General features: G+C 45.4%; 1 protein-coding gene across 1 annotated transcript in view; it reads left to right on the top strand.

Moving 5' to 3' along the window:
- Positions 1-24046, top strand: part of lamb1a (laminin, beta 1a) — a 139783-nt gene that overhangs the window by 33122 nt on the left and 82615 nt on the right. Inside the window, exons 9-20 of the mRNA XM_072471582.1 lie at positions 7387-7575; positions 8929-9108; positions 10656-10768; positions 13322-13401; positions 14213-14348; positions 14456-14614; positions 14714-14841; positions 15037-15157; positions 15581-15782; positions 17796-17939; positions 21949-22180; positions 22277-22440. Coding sequence (XP_072327683.1) covers positions 7387-7575; positions 8929-9108; positions 10656-10768; positions 13322-13401; positions 14213-14348; positions 14456-14614; positions 14714-14841; positions 15037-15157; positions 15581-15782; positions 17796-17939; positions 21949-22180; positions 22277-22440 — 1848 coding nt within the window. The remainder of the gene's footprint in view (positions 1-7386; positions 7576-8928; positions 9109-10655; positions 10769-13321; positions 13402-14212; positions 14349-14455; positions 14615-14713; positions 14842-15036; positions 15158-15580; positions 15783-17795; positions 17940-21948; positions 22181-22276; positions 22441-24046) is intronic.

Genomic DNA, 24046 nt, shown 5'->3' with positions numbered 1-24046 from the left:
CAGGTGACCGAACATCTACAGAGCTACAGTACAATACACAGGATTACAGGGCCACGTTACACACAACTATTATATAACTATGTACAATGCTAGGGAAGTACAGTGGTGTATCACCACATTTACCCCTTGTTAAGAAGGAAGTCTGGGGTGAAAATATGGAGTAGCAAACACCGTGAACAAACGGGGAGTAACGAACAGAGTCCATCAGGAGGTTCCGTGTCGTCAGAGGTCGAGACGAACGATGGGTTTGGTCGATCTCTTTGAACGTCGGAGCTGTGGCGCTGAGGTAGTGTCCGGCGGTATCCGTGCGGTCGGTGGTGCTGGGTTGCGAGGCGGCATGACGTCCCCCACCGCTTCGGCTGGCTCGAGGCGAGACTGCGGGATGACAGCGGCTGGCACGGAGTAGTAACAGGCCGAGGGATCAACGGGAGCAGAGAGGGAGCGGGGTGGAGGTTGCGGGGCGGGGGCGGCAGGGACCCCAGAGGGGGCCAGGTCCTTGATGGAGATGGTCTCCTCACGCCCGTCGGGGTACGCTATGCACGCGTACTGTGGGTTGGCGTGGAGGAGACTGACTCTCTCCACCAAGGGCTCCGCCTTAGAGGTCCGCACGTGCTTGCAGAGCAGGGCGTCTCCCTGGGACAGGAGCCAGGACGGAAGCGATGTCACGGATGCTGATCTTCTGGAGAAGAGAAAACATCCGCTCATGAGGGGTAGCATTCGTTGCAGTACACAAAAGGGACCGGATGGAGTGGAGTGCGGCAGGGAGGGCCTCCTGCCAACGGGAGACTGGTAGGCCTTGAGGGCTAGCAGCACGGCTTTCCAAACTGTCGCGTTCTCCCTCTCCACCTGTCCGTTCCCCCGGGGGTTGTAACTGGTCGTCCTGCTCGAGGCAACGCCCCTGGCGAGCAGGTACCGACGCAGCTCCTCACTCATGAAGGAGGAGCCCCGGTCACTGTGAATGTAATTGGGATAACCGAACAGCATGAAGAGGTCGTGCAATGCTTTGATGACGGTGGCGGAGGTCGTGTCAGGGCAGGAAATGACTAAGGGGAACCGCGAGTACTCGTCGATGACATTGAGGAAGTATGTGTTGTGGTTGTGGGTGGGGAGGGGCCCTTTGAAGTCAATGCTGAGACGTTCAAAGGGGCGGGTAGCCTTGATTAGGTGCGCCTTGTCTGGCTTGTAGAATTGCGGCTTGCACTCCGCGCAGACATGGCAGTCCATAGTCATGGCCTTGACCTCCTCGACTGAGAAGGGCAGGTTGTGGCCCTTGGTGTAGTGGTAGAACTGCCTGACGCCCGGGTGACAGAGGTCATTATGTAGTGCTCGCAGTCGGTCATCCTGTGCGTTGGCACAAGTACTACGGGACAGGGCATCAGGAAGATCATTGAGCTTACCTGGCCGGTATAAGATACTATAATTGTAGGTGGAGAGTTCGATCCTCCACCGTAATATCTTATCATTTTTGATTTTACCTCGTTGTTTGTTGTCGAACATGAACACAACTGATCGTTGGTCAGTAACAAGGGTAAATGGTTTTCCGGCCAGGTAGTGCCTCCAGTGCCGGACGGCTTCCACTATGGCCTGTGCCTCCTTCTCAACAGAGGAGTGGCGGATCTCGGGGCCTTGGAGTGTGCGGGAAAAGAAGGCGATGGGCCTGCCCGCCTGGTTGAGGGTGGCACCCAGGGCAAAGTCGGAGGCATCGCTCTCGACTTGGAATGGTGCAGACTCGTCTACCGCATGCATGGCGGCTTTGGTGATGGCGGTTTTTAGGAGGTGGAAGGCCTGGCAGGTCTCGGGCGGGAGGGGGAATGAGGGGGAACGGAGGAGGGGTCAGGCCTTGTCAGCGTACTCGGGCACCCACTGGACATAGTGGCAAAGAACCCGAGGCATCGCCTCAGTTCTTTGGGGCAGGTGGGAATGGGGAGTTCGAGAAGGGGGCACAGACGGTCGGGATCGGGGCCGAGGACACCGTTCTCCACCACGTAGCCGAGTATGGCGAGGCGGGTGGTGCCGAAAACACATTTTGCCTCGTTGTACGTGAGATTGAGGCGTTTGGCAGTTTGGAGGAATTAGTGAGGTTGATGTCATGGTCCTGCTGGTTGTGGCCGCAGATGGTGACGTTGTCCAGATACGGGAAGGTAGCCCGCAGTCTGTTCTGGTCCACCATTCGGTCCATCTCCCGTTGGAAGACCGAGACTCCATTGGTGACGCCAAAGGGTACCCTAAGAAAGTGGTAGAGGCGGCCGTCCGCCTCGAAGGCCGTGAAGTTACGGTCCTCCGGGCGGATAGGGAGCTGGTGGTAGGCGGATTTCAAGTCTATGGTGGAGAACACCCGGTACTGTGCAATCCGATTGACCATGTCAGATATGAGGGGATACACATCAAGCAGCGTGTACCGGTTTATGGTCTGACTGTAGTCAATGACCATGCGGTGTTTCTCGCTAGACTTGACTACCAACACTTGGGCTCGCCAGGGGCTGGTGCTGTGAGCAATGATCTTTTCCGAGAGAAGGCGCTTAATCTCCGCTCGAATGAATTGGCGGTCCCCGAAACTGTAACACCGACTTTTAGTAGCCACGGGCTTGCAGTCGGGGGTGAGATTAGCAAACAGTGAAGGGGGGGGGGGGATCCTGAGCGTGGAGAGACTACATGTGGGACCCGGGAGGGGGGGGAGATCAGGGAAGAACTGGGGGTTGGCGACCGAGGGGGGGCCGTTAAAATGCAAGGTGAGGCTGCGCAGGTGGCATTGGAAGTCCAGGCCGAGGATCGCGGCGGCGCAGAGGTGAGGGAGGACCATGAATTTGAAATCCTGGAACACCGTGCCGTTCACTGAGAGGGTGACGACGCAGTAGCCCGAAACCTCGGCCGACCGGGAGTTGGAGGCCATGGAAATATGCCTGCGCGTGGGTAGTACCTTGAGGGAGCAGCGGCGCACGGTGTCCGGGTGGAGGAAGCTCGCAGTGCTGCCGCTGTCGAAGAGGCAGGTAACAGGGAAACAATTTACATGAACCTTCATGGTGGATCTGGCGAGCTGATGCGGTCGGTCCTGGTCGAGGACGATGGATGCGATGGTGGAGCTGTTGAAGGGTGCTGGATCCGGGGGAGCAGCCTGCGGAAGAAGGTGGCGGCGCCCAGGCATCGTAGGCTGCTGTTGGAGGCCAGGTTGCTGTCGTTGGCTGCATCTCAGTAGTTTGCAGCATTTCGGTCGAGTGCGCAGGTCCGAAAGTGACGATCGGCGGCGGGGCGGACCCGGAAGTGACTATCGGCAGCGGACCGGAAGTGACGTGCGGCGGACCGGAAATGAAGGAAGCCGGGCCGGGAATAATCAAAGATGGCGGCGCCCATGCGTCGCACGTGTCGAATAGCGAGCCGGGAACGGAGGATGGCGGCAACCAGGAGTAGCAGGCCGCGGTGTTGGACCCCGAGGCAGCGGTGGAGCGGCAGACGTTTGCAAAATGACCTTTCTTGCCACAGGCTGAACAGGTAGCATCTCTAGCAGGGCAGTGTTTCCTGGGGTGTTTTGCCTGGCCACAAAAGTAACACTGGGGCCCAGGCATTATTTTTACTGCTGGTGTGGCTGGGTGGGCTGTGACTTGTAGGGGTTGTTGCTGAGTAGTGGCCACGTAGAGAACGTGGGCAGGCGCATAGGAAGTTTGGGCAGGCGTGTAGGACGCATTATTGTCATAGGCTGCCTGTTGGGCCTCTGCCATAGCGACTGCCGTGTCCAGAGTCAGGGTAGTTTGTGCCAGTAGGAGTTGGCGAATTGGGACGGAAGCGATGCCGGCTACAAAGGCATTGAGCGCCAGGGCCTCCGTGTTCTGCTCAGCGGAGACTGCTGGCGCGTTGCAGGTGAGCTGAGGGCACGGAGGTCCCGAACGAACATGGATAGGGGTTCACCCGGCTGCTGGTGCCGGGAGGCGAGGCGGTGGCGGGCGTAAATAGAATTAACAGTTCGTGCATACCGGCTTTTGAGCTTCACGATGGCATCGGCGTAGGTCGTTGTTCCCGTGATGTGGTCGAAAAGCCCGTAGTCGAGCCGTGAGCACAGGAGGTTGAGTCGGCCAGCGTCCGTTTTGGCGAAGGCGGAGGATGCTTCCAGGTAGGCCTCGAAACACCGGAGCCAGCAGTTGAAAAGGTGATCCGCGCATGGACTGTGGGGGTCGAGCGAGAGCGTGTCGGGTTTTAGAGCAGCCTACATTATAACTGTAGTGTATTAAATTGATGCACTAAGCGTCAAGAACCACAAAGACATGTGAGACTTTAACCAAGGCTTTAATACACTACATAGGAAGCTTACCCGACACAGACGACCCCAGACAAAATGGGTCCGGTCTCAGAACCTGGGTCTTACACCTAACTCCCGAGGGAGTGGCCAAGGCGGAGCTCTCCATGGCCAGGTCAGGTTACATACAGGTGACCGAACCTCTACAGAGCTACAGTACAATACACAGGATTACAGGGCCACGTTACACACAACTATTATATAACTATGTACAATGCTAGGAAAGTACAGTGGTGTATCACCACAGTGCCATGAATGAGTGCGATATGCCAAGCCATTGATCTTTTTACCATAGTGTTACACACTAGAGGTTCTATGGCTTGTCCATCCCTTATTTCTGTGCACGCTGATGGAAAATATCACATTTTGCACCATTTTGTTTGTTTCTTAATGTTAAAACTAGTCTTCAAATTTAAGTTACATGATTCATAATTACAGAGAAGAGAGTGCAATACAGGAAGTAATGCTTGGCTTATGCAATAGTTGAAACCTAGACCTTTCATAATGTCTGAACTGAGGCTTTTAATGTAGCACAAATGCTCGTCCACTATTATATAGAAATTAGGAGACTTGAATAAGGAAATGTTAGCATTTGTACCATTCTCAAGTATGTACACTTTTAATCATTTCAATGCATTTCACTCAGATAAGCATGTAGCATTCACCTTTTAGGTGGATACCACGCGATTCAGTTGCTTTGGGCACCTGATGCTTCAAATCAGATAGGTTGTGTGAAATCTAGCAAGAAGACTGTAATCTCACGAGCAATAATCTCAATAGCAACATTTAACATCCCGAAGAAGAGTCCTTTCAGCCTCGAAACATTAACTCTTGTTTCTCTCTCCACCGATGCTGCCAGACCTGCTGAGTTTTTCCAGCACTTTCTGATTTTATTTCAGGTCTCCCAACCTCTAGCATTTGGCTTTAATGCAATATCAGTGAATGTAAGAAATAACTTTTATTGTTGCCGATTGGCCAGCTACCTTATTTACCCAAAGTGTCCCATCTCCCAAACAGATTTGTGTATTTTCTCACACTAAGTTGAAATTGTTTCAGAAGCTAACAATGGTTTGTTCTCCAAGTTTCCCATGCAAGTGTCCCTTTAAAATTTCCTGTGAATGAGATTTTGTAGTTTTGAAGCAAATGGTGTAGTACTTTATCGCATTTAGTTCCTGATCCCAATCGCTATCCAGGACCCTACGTTTGCCGATGATACAAAGATCGGTGGAGGGGCAGGTAGTATGGAGGAGTTGGGGAGGCTGCAGAAAGATTTAGACAGTTTAGGAGAGTGGTCCAAGAAATGGCTGATGAAATTCAATGTGGGCAAGTGCGAGGTCTTTCACTTTGGAAAAAAGAATAGAGGCATGGACTATTTTCTAAACGGTGACAAAATTCATAATGCTGAAGTGCAAAGGGACTTGGGAATCCTATTCCAGGATTCTCTGAAGGTAAACTTGCAGGTTGAGTCTGTAAGTAAGAAAGCAAATGCAATGTTGTCATTTATCTCAAGAGGCTTGGAATATAAAAGCAGGGATGTACTTCTGAAGCTTTATAAAGCATTAGTTGGGCCCCATTTAGAATACTGTGAGCAATTTTGGGCCCCACACCTCCGGAAGGACATACTGGCACTGGAGCGGGTCCAGCGGAGATTCACACGGATGATCCCAGGAATGGTAGGCCTAACATACGATGAATGTCTGAGGATCCTGGGATTATATTCATTGGAGTTTAGGAGGTTGAGGGGAGATCTAATAGAAACTTACAAGATTATGAATGGCTTAGATAGGGTGGACGTAGGGAAGTTGTTTCCGTTATCAGGGGAGACTAGGACCCGGGGGCACAGCCTTAGAATAAAAGGGAGTCACTTTAGAACAGAGATGAGGAGAAATTTCTTCAGCCAGAGAGTGGTGGGTCTGTGGAATTCATTGCCACAGAGGGCGGTGGAGGCCGGGACGTTGAGTGTCTTTAAGACAGAAGTTGATAAATTCTTGATTTCCCGAGGAATTAAGGGCTATGGAGAGAGAGCGGGTAAATGGAGTTGAAATCAGCCATGATTGAATGGTGGAGTGGACTCGATGGGCCGAATGGCCTTACTTCCGCTCCTATGTCTTATGGTCATATGGAAGTAGGCTTACGAGGACATATTGGATTTGGATTTTTTTTCTGCTGCCACGTATCTTGTTAACGTTTACTGTTGAGGCTTGCAAATTAATAAAAGGATACTTGGGTTACATATACCAGAGAACGGCCAAGTACCTCTTGCAGTGGCGCACCCATCAAGGAAATTGAAAAATTAATTAAATACTGTACGGGTAACAAAGTGACATTTTGTGGGGGCAAGATTTTCAGTTCTTTTACCGTGAGGAAGTTGGTAGATGTTGAGGTTATTCAATCCTTTTGATGTCATCCTTCCACATTACCACTCCAACCGTGCGCAGGTTGCAGAACATAAGTTCTGGTTACAGTCGCCCATCGCCTGTAAAACCACTTCACTGATTTTGCTATGACAAAGTACTGAATCCACCAAAATCTGGGAGTCAGTCTTGCCTTTATGCAGTGCCTTTAATATGGCAAATGTTCAGGGCAGCACGGTGGCGCAGTGGTAGGTAGCGCTGCAGTCTCACGGCTCCGAGGTCCCAGGTTCGATCCCGGCTCTGGGTCACTGTCCGTGTGGAGTTTTGCACAATCTCCCCGTGTTTGCGTAGGTTTCGCCCCCCCACAACCCAAAGATGTGCAAGATAGGTGGATTGAACATGCTAAAATTGCCCCTTAATTGGAAAAAATGAATTGGGTACTCTAAATTTTAAAAGAAATGGCAAATGTTCCAAGCTGCTTCAAAGGAATGTAATCCGACAAAAGACCTTTTTTTTTCTCCCTCACTTGTGAACCTGCAGGTGCTGGTAAACCATGCATAGCTGGAATGTAACATCCTTCTCTCAAAAGTCTGCATGCACTAATTAGTTGCTACAGACCAGCACTTTGATGGGTGGGACCAGTTATCCTTTACATGTGCGATGAAACGCATGGGAAGTTCAATGGGTGGGATTCAAATTCGTGCTACCAACAAGGGGTATGCTGAATTTATGTATTTTCAATTTCAGGATGTAGCTGCAACGGGCATGCTGATAAATGTCACTTTGACTTGGCTGCATATATAGCATCTGGTAATGTTAGTGGTGGTGTTTGTGATGGCTGTCGAAATAATACAATGGGACAGCACTGTGAACAATGCAAACCTTTCTACTACCAGCATCCAGAACGAAGTATTCGTGCCAGTGACATCTGTGAACGTAAGTACTGTTATTTGATACACCAAGATCTGAGAAAGAGGTGAATGACACTGATCTGTTTGATCCTTTATTTGAGGGGGATTTAGAAGTTTGAGATGGAACATATGCTTTAAGGTGTTCATTTTTTTCATGTAACATCCCTGCTAAATTCAGTTATTTTTGCACTGAGGAAATTTGAATTAAATAATTTTGAATGAAGAGTACACTATGTACAAAAACAAGTTTTTGATGTGATGTGACTGTTTTTGCATATTATAATTGTAGTGATGGGAGCTGGTGATCTAGTGGTAATGTCACTGGACTAATAATCCAGAGACCCAGGTTACTGCGCTGGGCATGACAGTTGGCAGAATTTGAATTCAATTGACAAATCTGGAATGTAAAGCTAGTCTCGGTAATGGTGACCAACAAACTATTATGGGTTGTCATAAAAAAAACATTGGGTTCACTAATGTCCTTTCAGGGAATCTGCTGCCCTTACCTGGTCTGGCTGGTATGTGACTCCAGACTCACAGCCATGTGGTTGACTCTTAAGATGCGTGGCACAGTGATTGGCACTACTGCCTCACCACGCCAGGGACAGAGTTCGATTCCAACTTTGGCCGACTGTGTGGAGTTGCACATTCTCCCCGTGTCTGTGTGCGTTTTCTCCCACAGTCCAAAGATGTGCAGGTGAGGTGGATTGCCCATGCTAAATTGCCCAATGCCCCAATGTTCGGTAGGTTGACGGGGATAGGGCAGGCAAGTGTTCCTGGCTAGGGTGCTCTTTCGGAGGGTCGGTGCAGTCTCGATGTGTCAAATGGCCTCCTTCTGCCCTGTAGGGATTCTATGATGGGGCGACACGGTGGTTAGCACTGCTGCCTAAGGCACTGAGGACCCGGGTTCAATCCCGGCCCCGGGTCACTGTCTGTGTGGAGTCCACATTCTTCCTGTGTCTGCGTGGGTTTCATCCCTACAATCCAAAGATGTACAGGTAGGTGGATTGGCCATGCTAAATTGCCCCTTAATTGGGGAAAAAAATAATTAGATACTCTAAATTTAAAGTGCCCTCAGCAATGTTGTGGCAAGGCACTCAGTTCAAGGGCAATTAGGGATGGGCTGCAATGCTGGCCTTGCCAGGGACGCCCACATCCCATGAAAGAAAAAATAAACTTTTTTTCTGACAAATCAAAACAATCGAACTAAGCGCCAACTAAAATGTGTAGATTGTCGTTGACTCATTCATTCTTGCAAACAGTGGTCAAGGTAAAAATATACTTCCAAGTTGTTAAATGAATGAATTGAAAGCATCGTTTAAATAATCAATTTGCTACGCTTTTGATGCCTAATTATTTCAATCTCCTGTTAATGCAGCTTGTAACTGTGACCCTGCGGGGTCATTTAATGGTGGAGTCTGTGACAGCCACACTGATTTGACAGCTAATCTCATTGCGGGGCAGTGCCGTTGTAAACTAAACATTGAGGGTGAGCGCTGTGATTTCTGCAAAGAGGGTTTCTTTGGACTAAGTGCAGATGATCCTATGGGATGCCAGCGTAAGTAGATGACTGCTTTTGAAATTGGTATTTCTTTTCTTTGTGTACTTCATTTGTATGTTCTAATTTTTAATATTCTCCCCTGCTCTGAATTCCACTTTTGCAGATGATTGTTTAAAAGTGCTATAGTTTTACGTGAGTAATATTGTTTCATTATAGGACTGTTTGTGTGAAAATGGATCAAGATAGAACTGTCAGTTTAAAAATTGTTTTTAATGTGGTTTAACTGGATTTTCAACCAATTTAGTTTTTTTTTTTGCTGGTAGATTTTTAACATAACGGTGGCTGCTCAACATGAACTGTTTTAAAGGAAGTCATCCTTGAGGCATGAGCTAATTTAGCACAATCGATGCAACTAACTCAAAATAAATATTTATAAAGCAAAACGGTGCATGCTGGAAGTCTGTAGCAAGACCTGGAAATATTCATGTCATTCAGTATGCGTGGGTAGGACAAAAAGCAACTTACTATTTCAAGAGCAGATCCATTCATAAATTTGGATATCTTAAAGTTAGCTTACAAGCAGAGAAAGAGCCCAAGTGTTTCATGCCCCCCAAAAACACATTTGTTCTAACCAAGCGATAGCTGAAAATCAATCGTTTCTGCTTACTTTGAATTATACAGACACCCTTCTCGTGTTTTGTTAATGACGTCCGGGTCCACTTATAAGGAATTTTCTCAGTATTTTCCAGATGTCCTAGTGGCTTCCCCTGTGCTGATGTCTTTGTCCTCTACACTTCCTTGTGAAAGTTAGTACAGGAAAACAAGAGAGGATCAGGGTTGCAGGAATAAAAATGGACAGAGCAGTAAATATCAAAGTAAAAAGTTTTAATGAAATGAAATTCGTTTTCTGACCCAAGAGAACACTTTTCAAAACCTTTTGGAGTTTGCCTGTGGGGGGGATTGGGAATTTCAACTTCAGCTGAAAATGACCAGAAAACCAATATTGAGCATGTGTCAAGGAAGGGAATCACCACCACAAAATGTTCAGGTCACCTGCCCAGCCCACGCAGGCGTGGGATGATCTGATCCCACCCTCCTGCACATCTTTGGGTTGTCAATTGGCACCAAGCAGGCTTCAGTCATTGAATTGTCATCTGCGCATACTGGAATCGCCAGTAGAGGAAGCTTTTTGTGAGACCAAAAAGAAATAGTTCGGCAACATCTAAAAATGCTTGCTTGGGAAGTCTCCAGTCGCCCCTTTTAGGATTGGCAGCCCAACACCCAGTACAACTGGGGCAAGAATGTATTAAACACCCTCTGCTTATTTGTACATTAAAATTATAATCTGGGTCCTAAAGTCAATGCACTGATTTGCATATTTTAACTGCTTTTTGCTTGCTGCGGACAGGAGTGGTAAAAGCCCATTTAAAGACCTACCTTATTTGGATATCTACCAGGTTATTCCTCTAATCACTCATTCTTCTGGTGAGACGCAGACAGGTGGCAGTGACCACAATTTCACCACTAATTATTTTAAATATATCTAGATCACTGAAAGTGGAGAATGTTGCTGAGGCATGTTTTTGCTTTGTTTGGTCACTTAGCGTGTACCTGTAACCATTTGGGAACACATCCAGGAGGAACGCCATGTGATGATGTAACAGGGAATTGCTTCTGTAAACGTCTGGTGATGGGAAAGAACTGTGATCAGTGTCTGGTAAGAAAACAGCAGAAATAGAAAACACTGCCAAAAACATGTTTAACGTTTCTGAATTGAAGATAACTAAAATCTTTCAAAGAGTACATGAATAGCTTGAAGATTATGGAGTATGGTATCAAGGGGTATTGAGTGGCACAGTGGTTAGCACTACAGCCTCACCGCGCCAGGGAGCCGGGTTCGATCCCGACCTTGGATGACTGTCTGCATGGGTTTCCCCCCCACAGTCCAAAGATGTGCAGGTTAGGTGGATTGGGCATGCCAGATTGCCCCTTAGTGTCCAAAGGGTAGATGGGGTTACGGGGATAGGGTGTGGGCCTAGGTACGGTGCTCTTTCAGAGGTCGGTGAGAACTCGATGGGCCAAATGGCCTCCAGCACTGTGGGGATTCTATGAAATATTATGGCCGGCGATTCTCCGTTCCTGCGCCTGGTCGGAGAATCGCGGGGGGGGGGGGGGGCGGGGGGGGAGCACGAGAATCACGCCACGCCGCTCCGATGCTGGCCCGCCGAATCGCCGCTGCGGCAATCGGAGGCCGTTGAAAGAAGACCCGCCCCAGCAATTCATCGCGCCTCGACGGGCCAAGTGCCCACCAAGTTCGACCGAGTCCTGCCGATGTGGGTTACATAAGGTCCAATCCGCCGGGACCTCTGCGGAGGCCGTCCTGGTGGGGGGGCCTACACGGTGCTCTGCCCCGTGATTGGGACATACCGATCGGCAGGCGGGCTAGTTCCGTGGGGGGGGCCTATGTTCCTCGGTGCCGGGCCTCTGTAGAGCTCCGCCATATTGCCCCGTGGCCGGTGCAGAGATGGGAACCCACGCGCATGCACGGACCCCCGCCAGCCGTGTCGCCATGCACGGACGCGAGCCGGCCGTGATGCGCCGGCTTTCAAGCACCGGAGCAGCGGACACCACTCCGGCACTGTATTAGCCCCCTAGGAAGGGGTGAATACCTGGGCCTGGAGGCCTGTTGACGCCGGAGTGGCTTGCACCGTTTTTGATGCCGGCGTCAGAACTTGGCCGCGGTACATCTCTTTGAAGTAGCATTAAAATTGATTGCTGAACAAGATTTGAAAGTTAGACTCGGTTGTGTTTGAGCTCAGCTGAAATGATTGGTAGTTGTTACATTTTTTCACTTTGTATATCCCTGGACCACAACTGGATGGGAGGATGGGCACGAGATGTATTCTCAGACCTGAATCAAATCACAGCTATTGACTCATGAAAAATTAGTGTGTAGAGTTTTTTTCCACTTATTATTACCCTTCACTGTCCAGGAAAAGCACAGTATAATATAGGCTGTGATAGGGTATAGCATAAAGTGGTTTGTATTGGCATCTTTTTAAAAAAAAAAAAAAAAAACTATGATAGTTGGCTGGACAGCTGGTTCGTGATGCAGAGCCACGCCAATGGCACGGGTTCAACTCGAGTACCGGCTGAGGTTATTCATGAAGGCCTCGCCTGAGGTGTGGTGACCCTTGGATTAAATCACCACCAGTCAGCTCTCAAAAGAAGGGGAGAGCAGCCTATGGTCCTCTGGGAACTGTGGAGTCATTTTACCTTTGAAGAAGTGTGATTCAGTATTCTATCTTCACGATATTCGGGCTTGTATTCGATAACAAACGTAATTGCTCTTGGTGCGCATCAATCCTAGTAGGAATTGGTTGCTCCAGTTACCCCCATTGAGCCGAGCATTAGTCCCGATCACGTGCATGCTAAGTGTCCATGCCCCATTATGTTTTTGCTCTCTCTTACTCTTTTTTTCTACTAGCGTCATTGACTTCTGGGTAAGTCGTCACTCCCTCTGTGTTGGAGAGAACTTTTGCTTGCTAAGGTAACTGGGTAGGTAAACCAGAGAATCCTCTTTTTATCATAGACTACTGAAAGCCTCAACCAGACCTTCCAATTTTGGCCACCCAACCCTAGAACTTCTTTCCAGAAATTAATGGAAAGAAACAAACTTAATTTTAAAATAATAAGCAATGGTACTTTGTTCAACATATCAAATAGGAGCTTGGTATTTGAGTGAATGAAGCAGGCGTATTATCTCTAGCATTTGCATCAAAGCTAAATGAGACATGTTGACTTGTGAGTGAACACCTCATCACCTCCCAGTCCTATGTGTGAAATGCAAAACAAGAAGTAGAAGAGTGGCCCAGTGACTCAAGTTTTAATCACTTCATTTCTCTATAAAGCTTAAATTCTATTGACAGAATATAAAATAATTTATAAAGTTTAATATTCAACAATGCTGATTAAAACAGGCCCCCTTTTAAAGAAATAAATGAGAAACGATTTGAGAGTTTAATGACATTAGGATTATGCGTCATTGAAAGCAGCTTTAGCTTGTTTCTGATCTTGTTTTGGATCAATTGAAGTGACTTTTTATGCAGCATGTGATCTTTACAAGGAACTTTTCCAATTCTTTAACTTCATTGAATTGATTTCCGAATTCTACCACATGATGCTGGAGCGTTCATAATTAATTTTACTTTGTAATGGCTTGAATGTGGTCATGCGATATTGAAACTAATAATGGTTTATTGTTTTACAGCCCCAACACTGGGGATTAAGCAATGACCTGGATGGCTGTCGCCCTTGTGACTGTGACCTGGGGGGGTCATACAACAATAAGTAAGGCCAGCTTCTTAATCATTTACTGTGCTGAAACAAGGTTCACAGTTAATTAGTAATCATTTGAGCACTCAAATGTTATAACAGTTTGAACAAAGGGAGGCAGCGATCAATCCCACCAGTGAGTAGCTTCTAAAAGTAACTTATTTGCCTCCTCTTGTCTCCTTATCCTGGTTGAACAGTAGCTGAAAGAATGCTTCCAAATGTTGTTCTTGCTCCAATAGTTAAATAATTACTTGTGACAAATGGCAGTCGGTTTATAAGTCTTGATTTACTTTCACAATAAATGCAATTATTTTATTTACCCTTTCACAGCTGTCCAATTCTAGAGGTGATGACACCTGGGAGCTGTATTTTTGGTTTTATCAGCCACCCCTGGTACTTTGTTCAAATGATGATTTTGTGCATGAGCCCTTTCTAAAGTCAGTCAATTTCTGTTGCTGTACGCACATATATTTTGTGTTTAATGGTAACAAGTATAAGCTTTATAAGAAAAAAAATTGTCTTTATGCTTAAATGTTTAAAGCTGCTGATGACGTGTCCAATGAAATTACTTCAGAATTTTGTAAACCGACTATTGATCCCCCTGTGCATAGTCAAACTTCTCCAGGTAGCACCAAGAAGATCTTTCTGTCACAGTTCCCAGGAACATGGTGAATTAACATTTTGTTTAAATGTGTTGCATATTCCCTTTGCATAGGCATTTTATGTCTGCTGACTAGGTTACCAAGCCTAATTTTTTGTTTTACAAAATGGATTTGGATGTTGCAGATCATGAAAAATAATGCTGATTTACCTTTTCCATTTACAGTTGTTCCGCAGAGACAGGTCAGTGCCCTTGTAAGGAGCACATGGTCGGACGTCGCTGCAATGAGGTTGAATCTGGGTTTTATTTTATTGCCCTGGACCACTACACGTACGAGGCAGAGGAAGCCGACTTGGGTCCAGTAAGTCAGCTTTGATTGTGAACTAACCTGTGGAGGCACTTTCTGGCATTTTAAACACAAGTGATTCTGACATTTTAAACATAAGTGATGTCATTCATTCTTTGCAGGAAGTGACGATAATACAGCGACAATATCCACAAGATCGCTCTCCAACCTGGACCAGAATTGGATTTGTAAGGGTTCCTGAAGGAGCATATCTAGAATTCCACATACATGACATTCCACATTCTATGGAGTATGACATACTGATTCGTTATGAACCACAGGTTGATAATCCTCACTCTTTAAGATGGTATTTGAGTGATAGAACGTAATAGAACTGTTGGAAATGTTGGCATGAATGTAACATGGTTCTTTCTGTTCAGCTGCCAAAGAATTGGGAAGAGGCAAAAATAACAGTGTTCCGCCCTGGTAAGATTCATACCAACAGTCGGTGTGGAAACACAACACCTGGTGATGACAACCAAGTGTTCGCTCTGCAGTCAGGATCAAGGTTAGATTGAAAAGTACTTCCACCATTTTGTTGGGTAACTGACCGTTTTGGATTTTGTATAATCTTTGACAACATTTAGAGAGAAAAGAATATCAGCCTTGTAACAGTCTAAAGCTAACCTAAAAAGAAAATAATGTGAATCATAGGAAATACACCACTGGATTAGTATTGAGCTAACTATGAATGTTTCTTTAGGTATGTGGTCCTACCTCAACCTGTATGCTTTGAAAAAGGACTAAACTACACAATCCGTTTAGAATTAACAAAGTATTCTTCTGACGATGAAATGGAAACTCCTTATATATTCATAGATTCGGTATGTATGTCTAAAATCACGCTATAGGAATAAATAAGATTTTTGGGAACGTTTTGATCTAGTAAATGTATTTGCATGTCGTAGTTTGAATATTTATTCCCTCTATTTTCATGTTTACATGTGTGCTGTGAGTAATGATTGAAGCTTTATTCATTATGTGCATCGTATTTACTGAAGTATCAATGTTTATGCAATTAACTGATAGAACTTGTGCACCTAGATAATAGCTTTCCACTCAAGAATGTGTCAGAAATTCCTTTACCAAAATCGTGTCCTGTCGGATTCTCCTTTGCACTGAGAGTAGTGATGAGTAAAATTGCTCTTAAATCTTTGTCTAACCACGGAGTATAAAACTCTTTATTTTTCTTAAAACAAAATTTAATTTGATAAAAGTGCTGATTGTCAATTTAAATATTTTTCCAGCTTGTACTCATGCCCCACTGCAGGTCATTGGATATATTCTCTGTAGGGGAATCGAGTGAGATTGTCACAAACAGACTCTGGGAAACCTTCCAACGGTACCGTTGTTTGGAGAACAGTCAAAGTGTTACTAAGACGCCAATGACTGAAGTCTGTCGGGGCATCCTGTCTAGTATTTCTTCCATAATCCATGAAGGAGCTTTACGTAGGTTTATCTTAATTTTGTTTTTCAAAAGATTGATCAGCATGGCCGTAAAGTTTTGGTGTGTTTTGTAAAATGAAAATTGCCAATATTTTGTATACTTCAACAAGACGTTAAATATGAATTGGTGACTTAGACCAGTTAGTCTGACTTTAGTGAAGAAGTCAAATATTTTTAATAAGATGCTATCAATGCTCATCTAGAGAGCATAGTTCAAAAGTTATGGATCATGACCCCTGAGGAATGCTTTGACAAAGTATGTAGATTAGTGAATAAGAGAATTTGCCTGTGTAGAGTAGACTGAGATTTTCAAATAGCATTTCAAGTTCTACGCCTGAGGCTACATAAGACTACATTAAAATAACGGGAAAGGGAACAGTGACTAATAGTTATTCTGAAGACCATAATAGTTCTACTGTTCACAAAGCTCTTGAAAATTGGAAGAAAGAGAGAGTGGCACTTTTTGGGGGCCCAGGGATAGATTTCAGAATTCTTTGTTGTCATCTGGAGCCTTGGTTATCTTTGAATCCCCCTGGAGATTGATTAAGAGACAATTCCATAGTACTGCAGATGAAAGCTGGTCCATTTCAAAGAATAGATATGATTGAGCATTCAAATTAGAATATCCTAGAATGTTTACAGAATAGAATGGAGGCAGTCATGCCAGCTAACTTCCTTGTTTTTATACTATATACCCCTGTTATAAAGCTCTGGATTCTGGCCCCCACGTCCCTCTTCCTTTAAAATGCTACCCAATAACTTATATTGCCTCTCCCTGGCTGTTGCTACCAAATGAATCACTTCACACTTCTCTGCATTAAATTACATTTGTCACAGGTCCACCCATTCTATCCATCTGAGTTTATCCTCTTAAAGCTTATCGCTATCCTCTTCAAAGTTCATAATATCTCCATGTTTCATGCCATTTGCATATTTTGAAATTGTGCTCGGTGCAAGTCTTGGTCATTTAAATCAGGAAAAGCAGAGTTCCTAACTCTGACCCCTGAGGAACCCCACTATATACCTTCCTCCAGTTTGAAAACAGCTGTTCACAACTTATTTCCTGGCACTGGGTCATGCAGCTGCTGTCCCATTTATTCCATGAACTCGTTAACATTGCTGAAATTGGGTAATTGCAATTTTCCCTGAACACATCCGTGCTGACTTTCCTTAATTAGTCAAGATTTGTTCATAGGAGTGAATTTTACCCTGATTTATCATTTCTGAAAGCTTCCCCATGACCAACATAAACTTGTAAATGGTGGGTGAACCCTTGCACATTTGCAATTTATTTTCTTCTTTGTTCATGGGGTGTGGGCGGCGCTGGCTGGGCCAGCATTTAAGAGTCAACCACATTGCAGTGAGTCTGGAGTCACTTGTAGGTAAAGAACATTAGTGAACCAGCTGGGTTTTAACGACAGTTGACAATGGTTTGGTGGTCGTCATTAGACTTTTAATTCCAGACTTAAAAAAATTGAATTCAAATTCCTCCATCTGCCCTGGTGGGATTCGAACCCAGAGCATTACCCTGGGTCTCTGGATTACGAGTCCAGTGACAATACCATTATGCCACTGCCTCCCCAGTTCTTCAATCCTATGTCACCACTTGAAGGAGGATTGGAAGATTTATGGTCAGTGCCTCTGCAATTTCCTCCCTTATTTCCCCATGTATCCTTGGATGCATTTCATTTGATCTTGGTGACTTACTTGATTGACTTAATGGCTTTAAAATACAGATAGCCTGTCCTTATTATCTATTTTTAGCCTCCCCAGCGTTTCAACTAACTCCTCTTTTACTGGACTTGGGCAGTACCTTCTTCCTTGATGAAGGCATGCAAAATACTTATTTAGTACCTCAGCCATGCCCCCTGCCGCTCTGCTCCAATCCTCCTTTAAGACCCTAACCGTCCCCAGTTCTCCTAATCACCCCGTTACTAGTTATATGCAAATTGGTTTGTCATGAAGCTCTCTTTTACTTGAATACTCTTAACGTGTACTTATCTTCTATTGCTCTAGCTTGCGGGTGTGACCCTCAAGGATCTCTCAGTTCTGTTTGTAATCCCAGTGGTGGACAATGCCAATGCCGCTCCAGTGTAGTCGGTCGAAATTGTGACCGATGTGCTCCTGCAACGTTCGGTTTTGGTCCTAGCGGCTGCAGGCGTAAGTACAGTTTTTTTTTTTAATGGTGAAATTAGTACTTTCATATTCAAAGTGGTCTGGAGATCTTTTTTAAAAATAAATTTAAGAGTACCCAATTCAATTAAGGGGCAATTTAGCGTGGCCAGTCCTCCTACCTTGCACATCTTTGGGTCGTGGGGTGAAACCCATGCAAACACGGGGAGAATGTGCAAACTCCACACGGTCAGTGATCCAGAGGGGGGATAGGACCTGGGAGCTCGGCGCCGTGGGGCACTAGTGCTAACCACTGCGCCACCGTGCTGCCCTGATCTAGAGATCTTTGAAGAGAAATAGTTATCTTCAGGCCTTTGTGCTTTTATTACACTTACATGGCTGGTGTGTTATGGGTCCGGGTTTAGAGAACCCCAAAGTGTAGCATGGAGTTCAACTGACCCACAACTTTTAATAGATTGTGGTGTGGGAAGCACACAGCGTACTCTGCAGGTGTGATACAGCAAAAATGGACAAGTGGTTTTTAAAACAAAATAATGTTTATTCTATGAACTCAAGTTAACCCTTTTAAAACAAACATTGAATATCTTAACACCCATTACTTCAAAGATAACCCCAAAAGACCACAACACTAAATAATCCTTCAACCTGGTCCTTTAAACATCCAAAAGACGTCAAACCTTCAAAAATAGGACCGCATTAGGTTACATTCAATATATTTATAGTCTTTGGATTGCAGAAATCAACAGACCAGCTGTGTTTCTTCCTGCAGCTCACAGCAAAACACACAGACACTTCCAGCTGCTCTCTCAAACTGAAACTCAAAAAGCAGAAGTGAGCTCAGCTCCCCCCCACCCTCTGGCATCACTTCAGTAATATGATCAGCTCCATTTCTTAAAGGTACATTGCCTAACCATCCATTTCTTAAAGGTACTCTCACATGACAGGTGGTGCAGTGAAAAATGAGGTGCTCTCCAATATCTTGAAATCAGCTCTTCTTAGACTTCCATCATCAATAATGTGTTGACTCAAAAGCATCAATATTGTATTCTTTAGTCACTGTCTATAGACATCACGGTCGGACAATAAGGGCAGTGCTAATGGCAGAGATTGCCACAAGCTGTCTGTTTTACAACAATGTCTGTTCACAGAGTCTATATTTGAAGAGTTTATTTGAATACAGCAAACAAAACTGACTGAAACAACAGAGATTTCTCCCAACAAAAGCATGGTGATGGCTCCAGCAGGAGGCAGTGAATGGAGGATGGTTAGAAATAATATGTATAAAATTAGCCCCAGTTACTTAATAGCAATAATAATAATCTTTATTAGTGTCATAAGTAGGCTTACAGTAACACTTAAATGAAGTTACTGACTCCAGGTGTGATTGACAGATAATTACCCAATCAAATCCATCCTGACCAGGGACAGGGGAATCATTGTGGCCCTATTTGTTGTGTGGGGAAGAGGAGAACATTCCTGGTGCAGTAAACCACGTTTAGCATTTGCAGTCATGATTCCTGCATAGAGTACACTTGTTAAAATGGGGAAGAAAGACAGAAAAATATTGGACTGCTGCACTGCATTTCGTTGAGTGCAGGAGAAGATTAATAGTTTGTTTTGTTGATTTTCTGGACTTGAAAAACAGCACATTATTTAAATAGAGAGAAATTGCAGAGCTACTGATGGATGTTCTGGTGCATGAATTGGGCAGCATGGTAGCTCAGTGATCAGCACTTGTTTCACAGCACCAGGGACCGGGGTTTGATTCCCGGCTTGGGTCACTGTCTGCGGTGTCTGCACATTCTCCCCGTATCTGCGTGGGTTTCCTCCCACAAGTCCTGAAAGACATATTTGTTAGGCGAATTGGACATTCTGAATTCTCCCCCCCGTGTACCTGAACAGGTGCCGGAGTGTGGCGACTAGGGGATTTTCACACCAACTTCATTGCAGTGTTACTGTAAGCCTACTTGTGACACTAATAAAGATTATTATGTGGGTAAAGCAAGTAATTAGGAAGGCAAATAGATTGTTATTATTTATCACCAGGCGAATGGCAAATAAAAGTAGGGATGTTTTACCACAATTGTACAGTGCTTGGTGAGACCATATTTAGAGTACTTTGTGCAGTTTTCGTCTCCTTATTTAAAGAAACAATATAATTGTGTTAGAAAACAGTTGAGAGAAGGTTAATATGGCTGATACTGAGATGGGGGTGTTATCTTATGGGGAAAGATTGGATAGGCCTGTATCCATTGAACTTCAGAAAGTTGAGAGGTGATCTTAATGCAACATACAAAATCCTGAGTGGACTTATCAGGGTGAGTGCTGAAATAATGTTTCCCTTCTGGGAGAGGCTAGATCTAGGGGATAGAGTCTAACCGGAGATGAGAAGAAATGTTTTCTTTGAGGTTGCAAATTTTTGGAACTTTCCCCTGGATACATTGGAGGCAGGTTAATTGAACATTTGTTAAGGTAGAGACTCGACTAACAAGAGAGTCAAAGGCTGTCGTGGGTGGATGGAATGTGGAGTTGAGGCCACAGTCGGATCAGCCATGATCTTCTAGAATGATGATGCTGTTCCAGGAGTCCGATCAGTCTATTCTTTCTAATTCATATATTAAAATAACTTCTATAAACATCTGGTGTCATTACTGACTAACGTTCCTCCTGCACTACCCAGCTTTTCTTTGTCATTCATGCAAAGCTATAATTCTGCGGGCTCCAGCAGCCATTCTCAATACCTCCACAAATGAACAAGTTTTGTGTCTGAACCTAGCTGGCAGGCTCTTTCAATAGTTGGGCTGAAGGCGAGCCATGACGAATCCTAAATCTGTTATCATCCATTATCTGCAAGCTCAATGTTTTTCATCAAAGGTCACTGGATAGCAGTCAGACGAGGAAAGCTTGGCTAATTCTCCCAGCACAGCCTCCACGCACTTAAGCCCTACAGCCTGTATCATCTCCTGAACCAGGCCCCATTCATCTATCACTGCTATTCTTGCTAATCTACATTGGACGCCGGTCCTGCAGTGCTTCCAATTCTTATCTAAAATTCTTATCCAATTTGAATCTCCTCCACTCCTTCTAATTCCCCTAGAACTTCCATTCTTCTGCTCTGGCCTCTGAATTCCTCCCTCCTCCTAATCTTTGGAAACCGTACTTTGAGTGACCTCTGCCCCATACTCTGAAATTCCTTCCCTAAAACCCTTTGGATTTCTACCCCCCTCTTCCGATTTAAACCCTCCGTGAAACATACCTGTGCGACCAAGCTTCTGGTCAGAACTACTTTTTAAAAAAATTTGGCTTGGTATTCATTTTTGTTAACTTGTGCCCGGAAGTATTTTGGGTCAGTCTAGAGACAGAGAAATAGCTGTTTTTTTCTCCACCTAGTATTTCAATGCAGGGCCACGAACTCGGGCTAGGGACATCTAACTTGCATTCAATGAATATAACATAGAACATGCAGTGCAGAAGGAGGCCATTCGGCCCATCGAATCTGCACTGACCCACTTAAGCCCTCACTTCCACCCTATCCCTGTAACCCAATAACCCCTCCTACTCTTTTTGGGCATTATGGGGAATTTATCATGGCCAATGCACCTAACCTGCATGTCTTTGGACTGTGGGAGGAAACCGGAGCACCAGGAGGAATCCCACGCAGACACGGGGAGAATGTGCAGACAGTGACCCAGCGGGGAATCGAACCTGGGACCCTGGCGCTGTGAAGCCACAGTGCTAGCCACTTGCACTACCGTGCAATGGGTTGAACCTGGCCCATTTTTCGTAATCCCAGTCCGTCATGGTTGCATCGCATAAAATGCTGGGAAAATTTGCTAATTTTAACTTCAATCTCAAGTAGACTTTCTAAAGATATTTTAATATTTATTTTATTAGTGTAGTGCTTAACAGTAACTTTTAATAACATGCTGTTGCTGTTTAGACCAATGTTACTGCATTCAATTATGTAAGTATTTCGCTGGCAAAGTGATTGACAGTTTCATATATCATTTCTAAATATTGTTTAATTTTACTGCAGCATGCGACTGTCACAAAGAGGGTTCTGTAAGTGAATTTTGCCATCATGTTACTGGCCAGTGTCGATGTAACGAAGGAGTATATGGCCGTCAGTGTGACCAGTGTCAGCCTGGATATTGGGGATTTCCTAATTGCCGCCTGTGCCAGTGTAATGGACATGCAGATCACTGTGACTTGGAAAGTGGTGAATGTTTGGGCTGCAGAGATCATACTGGTGGGCATAATTGTGGCAGGTAAGGTATTTTTGTTTTTGCTGGTCTTTATCACCTCAAATCTTTTTCCAACATGATCAAACAGCTATTGTTAAAATCTCCTTATTTCTCTCCCAGCTGTCTGTCAGGTTATTATGGAGACCCGGTACTTGGATCAGGTGACCATTGTCGCCCATGTCCTTGTCCAGATGGTCCAGGCAGTGGACGGCAGTTTGCAACCGACTGTTACCAGGATCCGAATTCCCGAAATATCATATGCCTCTGTCAGCATGGGTACACAGGTATGTAAAGACAATGAACTGAAGCTCAATCTTCCTTCAAAATAAATTAAGCACAGTAATTACCAATGCAATATTTAATGGATTACAGTTGAAAACCAATTATAAACAATATCTGAAGTGTTTTTAACACCGATCTATCCAAAGCTGCGTATTGAACTGCATTAAGATGTATGTTAAACACAATTGTTTTTGCAACTGGCCATAATCATAGATAATTTGATACAAAAGGAGGCCAGTTGTCCGATTGTGCTATCTCCCAGCTGCACGTATGTAATTTAAAAAATATATATTTTTATTCTCGTCCTTTTTCACATTTTCTCCCAAATTCACACCCACCAACAACAAACAATAATCAGTAACAAATATGTCAATCCCCATATCAATAACAACGATCCCATCCTCCCGCCAAACGCAACATTAGCCCGCATGTTCACACAAACAACTGACAAAAAGGAATCAGGAATCACCCATAGTCACCATTAACACACATAGTCCCAACCCCCCAACTAATGTTCGATGTTATCCAGTTCTTGAACGTGCATGATGAATAATGCCCATGAATTGTAGAACCCCTCCATCCTTCCCCTCAGTTCAAACTTAACCTTCTCAAGAGTCAAGAATTCCAACAAGTCCCCCCCGCCACGCCAGGGCACAGGGTGGAGAAGTTGCTCTCCAACCCATCAGGGTGCACCTTCGGGCAATCAAGCGAAGGCTACAACATCTGCCTCCGTACCCGTTTCCAACCCCAGCTGCACCGACACCCCGAAAATGGCCTCCTGGGGGCCCGGGTCCAGTTTCACGTGGACCACTTTAGAGATTACTCTAAAAACATCCTTCCAGTAATCCTCCCACTTTGGACAGGATCAAAACATATGAACGTGATTAGCGGGGGCCCCCTGCCTGCAGCGTTCATACACATCTTCTACTCCTTCAAAGAATCGGCTCATCCTCGCCCTCGTGAGGTGCGCTCTGTATACCACCTTCAGCTGCATCAGCCCCAACCTCGCGCACAAGGTGGAGACATTCACTCTCCAGAGCACCTCACACCAGAACTTCTCCTCCATATCCTCTCCCAACTCTTCCTCACACTTTGCTTTGATCCCTTCCATGGTGCCTTCTCCTCTTCCAAAATAGCTCCATAAACCTCCGACACTACCCCTTCTCCAGTCCCCCTGTCGTCAGCACCTGCTCCAGCAATGTGGAGGCCGACTCCACTGGGAAGCTCTGTATCTCCTTTCTGGCAAAATCTCGAACCTGCATGCATCTAAACATTTCCCCTGCTCCAGCCCATACTTCGCTTCCAGCTCCTTCAATCCTGCAAACCAACCCCAAAGAGATAAATCTTTGTGTCCTAATCCCCTTCTCCTCCAATTTCCCAAAATTTCCATCCCACTTCCCTGGCTCAAATCTGTGGTTCCCCCGAAACGGCATTTCCCTTGACCCTGCCCCCAACCCAAAGTGTTGGCGAAACTGCCTCCAAAACTCCAAGTATTTCCCCGGGGCCATCGGAAGCGGCGCTGTTGTAGTGCTTTCAATCTTGACCCCCTGCACAAACTCACCTCCATTCTGACCCACTGGGATTCAACCCCTCTGACCCAACTCCACA

Source organism: Scyliorhinus torazame, chromosome 13, assembly GCF_047496885.1.
Source record: "Scyliorhinus torazame isolate Kashiwa2021f chromosome 13, sScyTor2.1, whole genome shotgun sequence".
Taxonomy (NCBI): domain Eukaryota; kingdom Metazoa; phylum Chordata; class Chondrichthyes; order Carcharhiniformes; family Scyliorhinidae; genus Scyliorhinus; species Scyliorhinus torazame.
The sequence above is the reverse complement of the archived record's forward strand: the minus strand, read 5'-3'. Positions and strand labels throughout refer to the sequence as shown.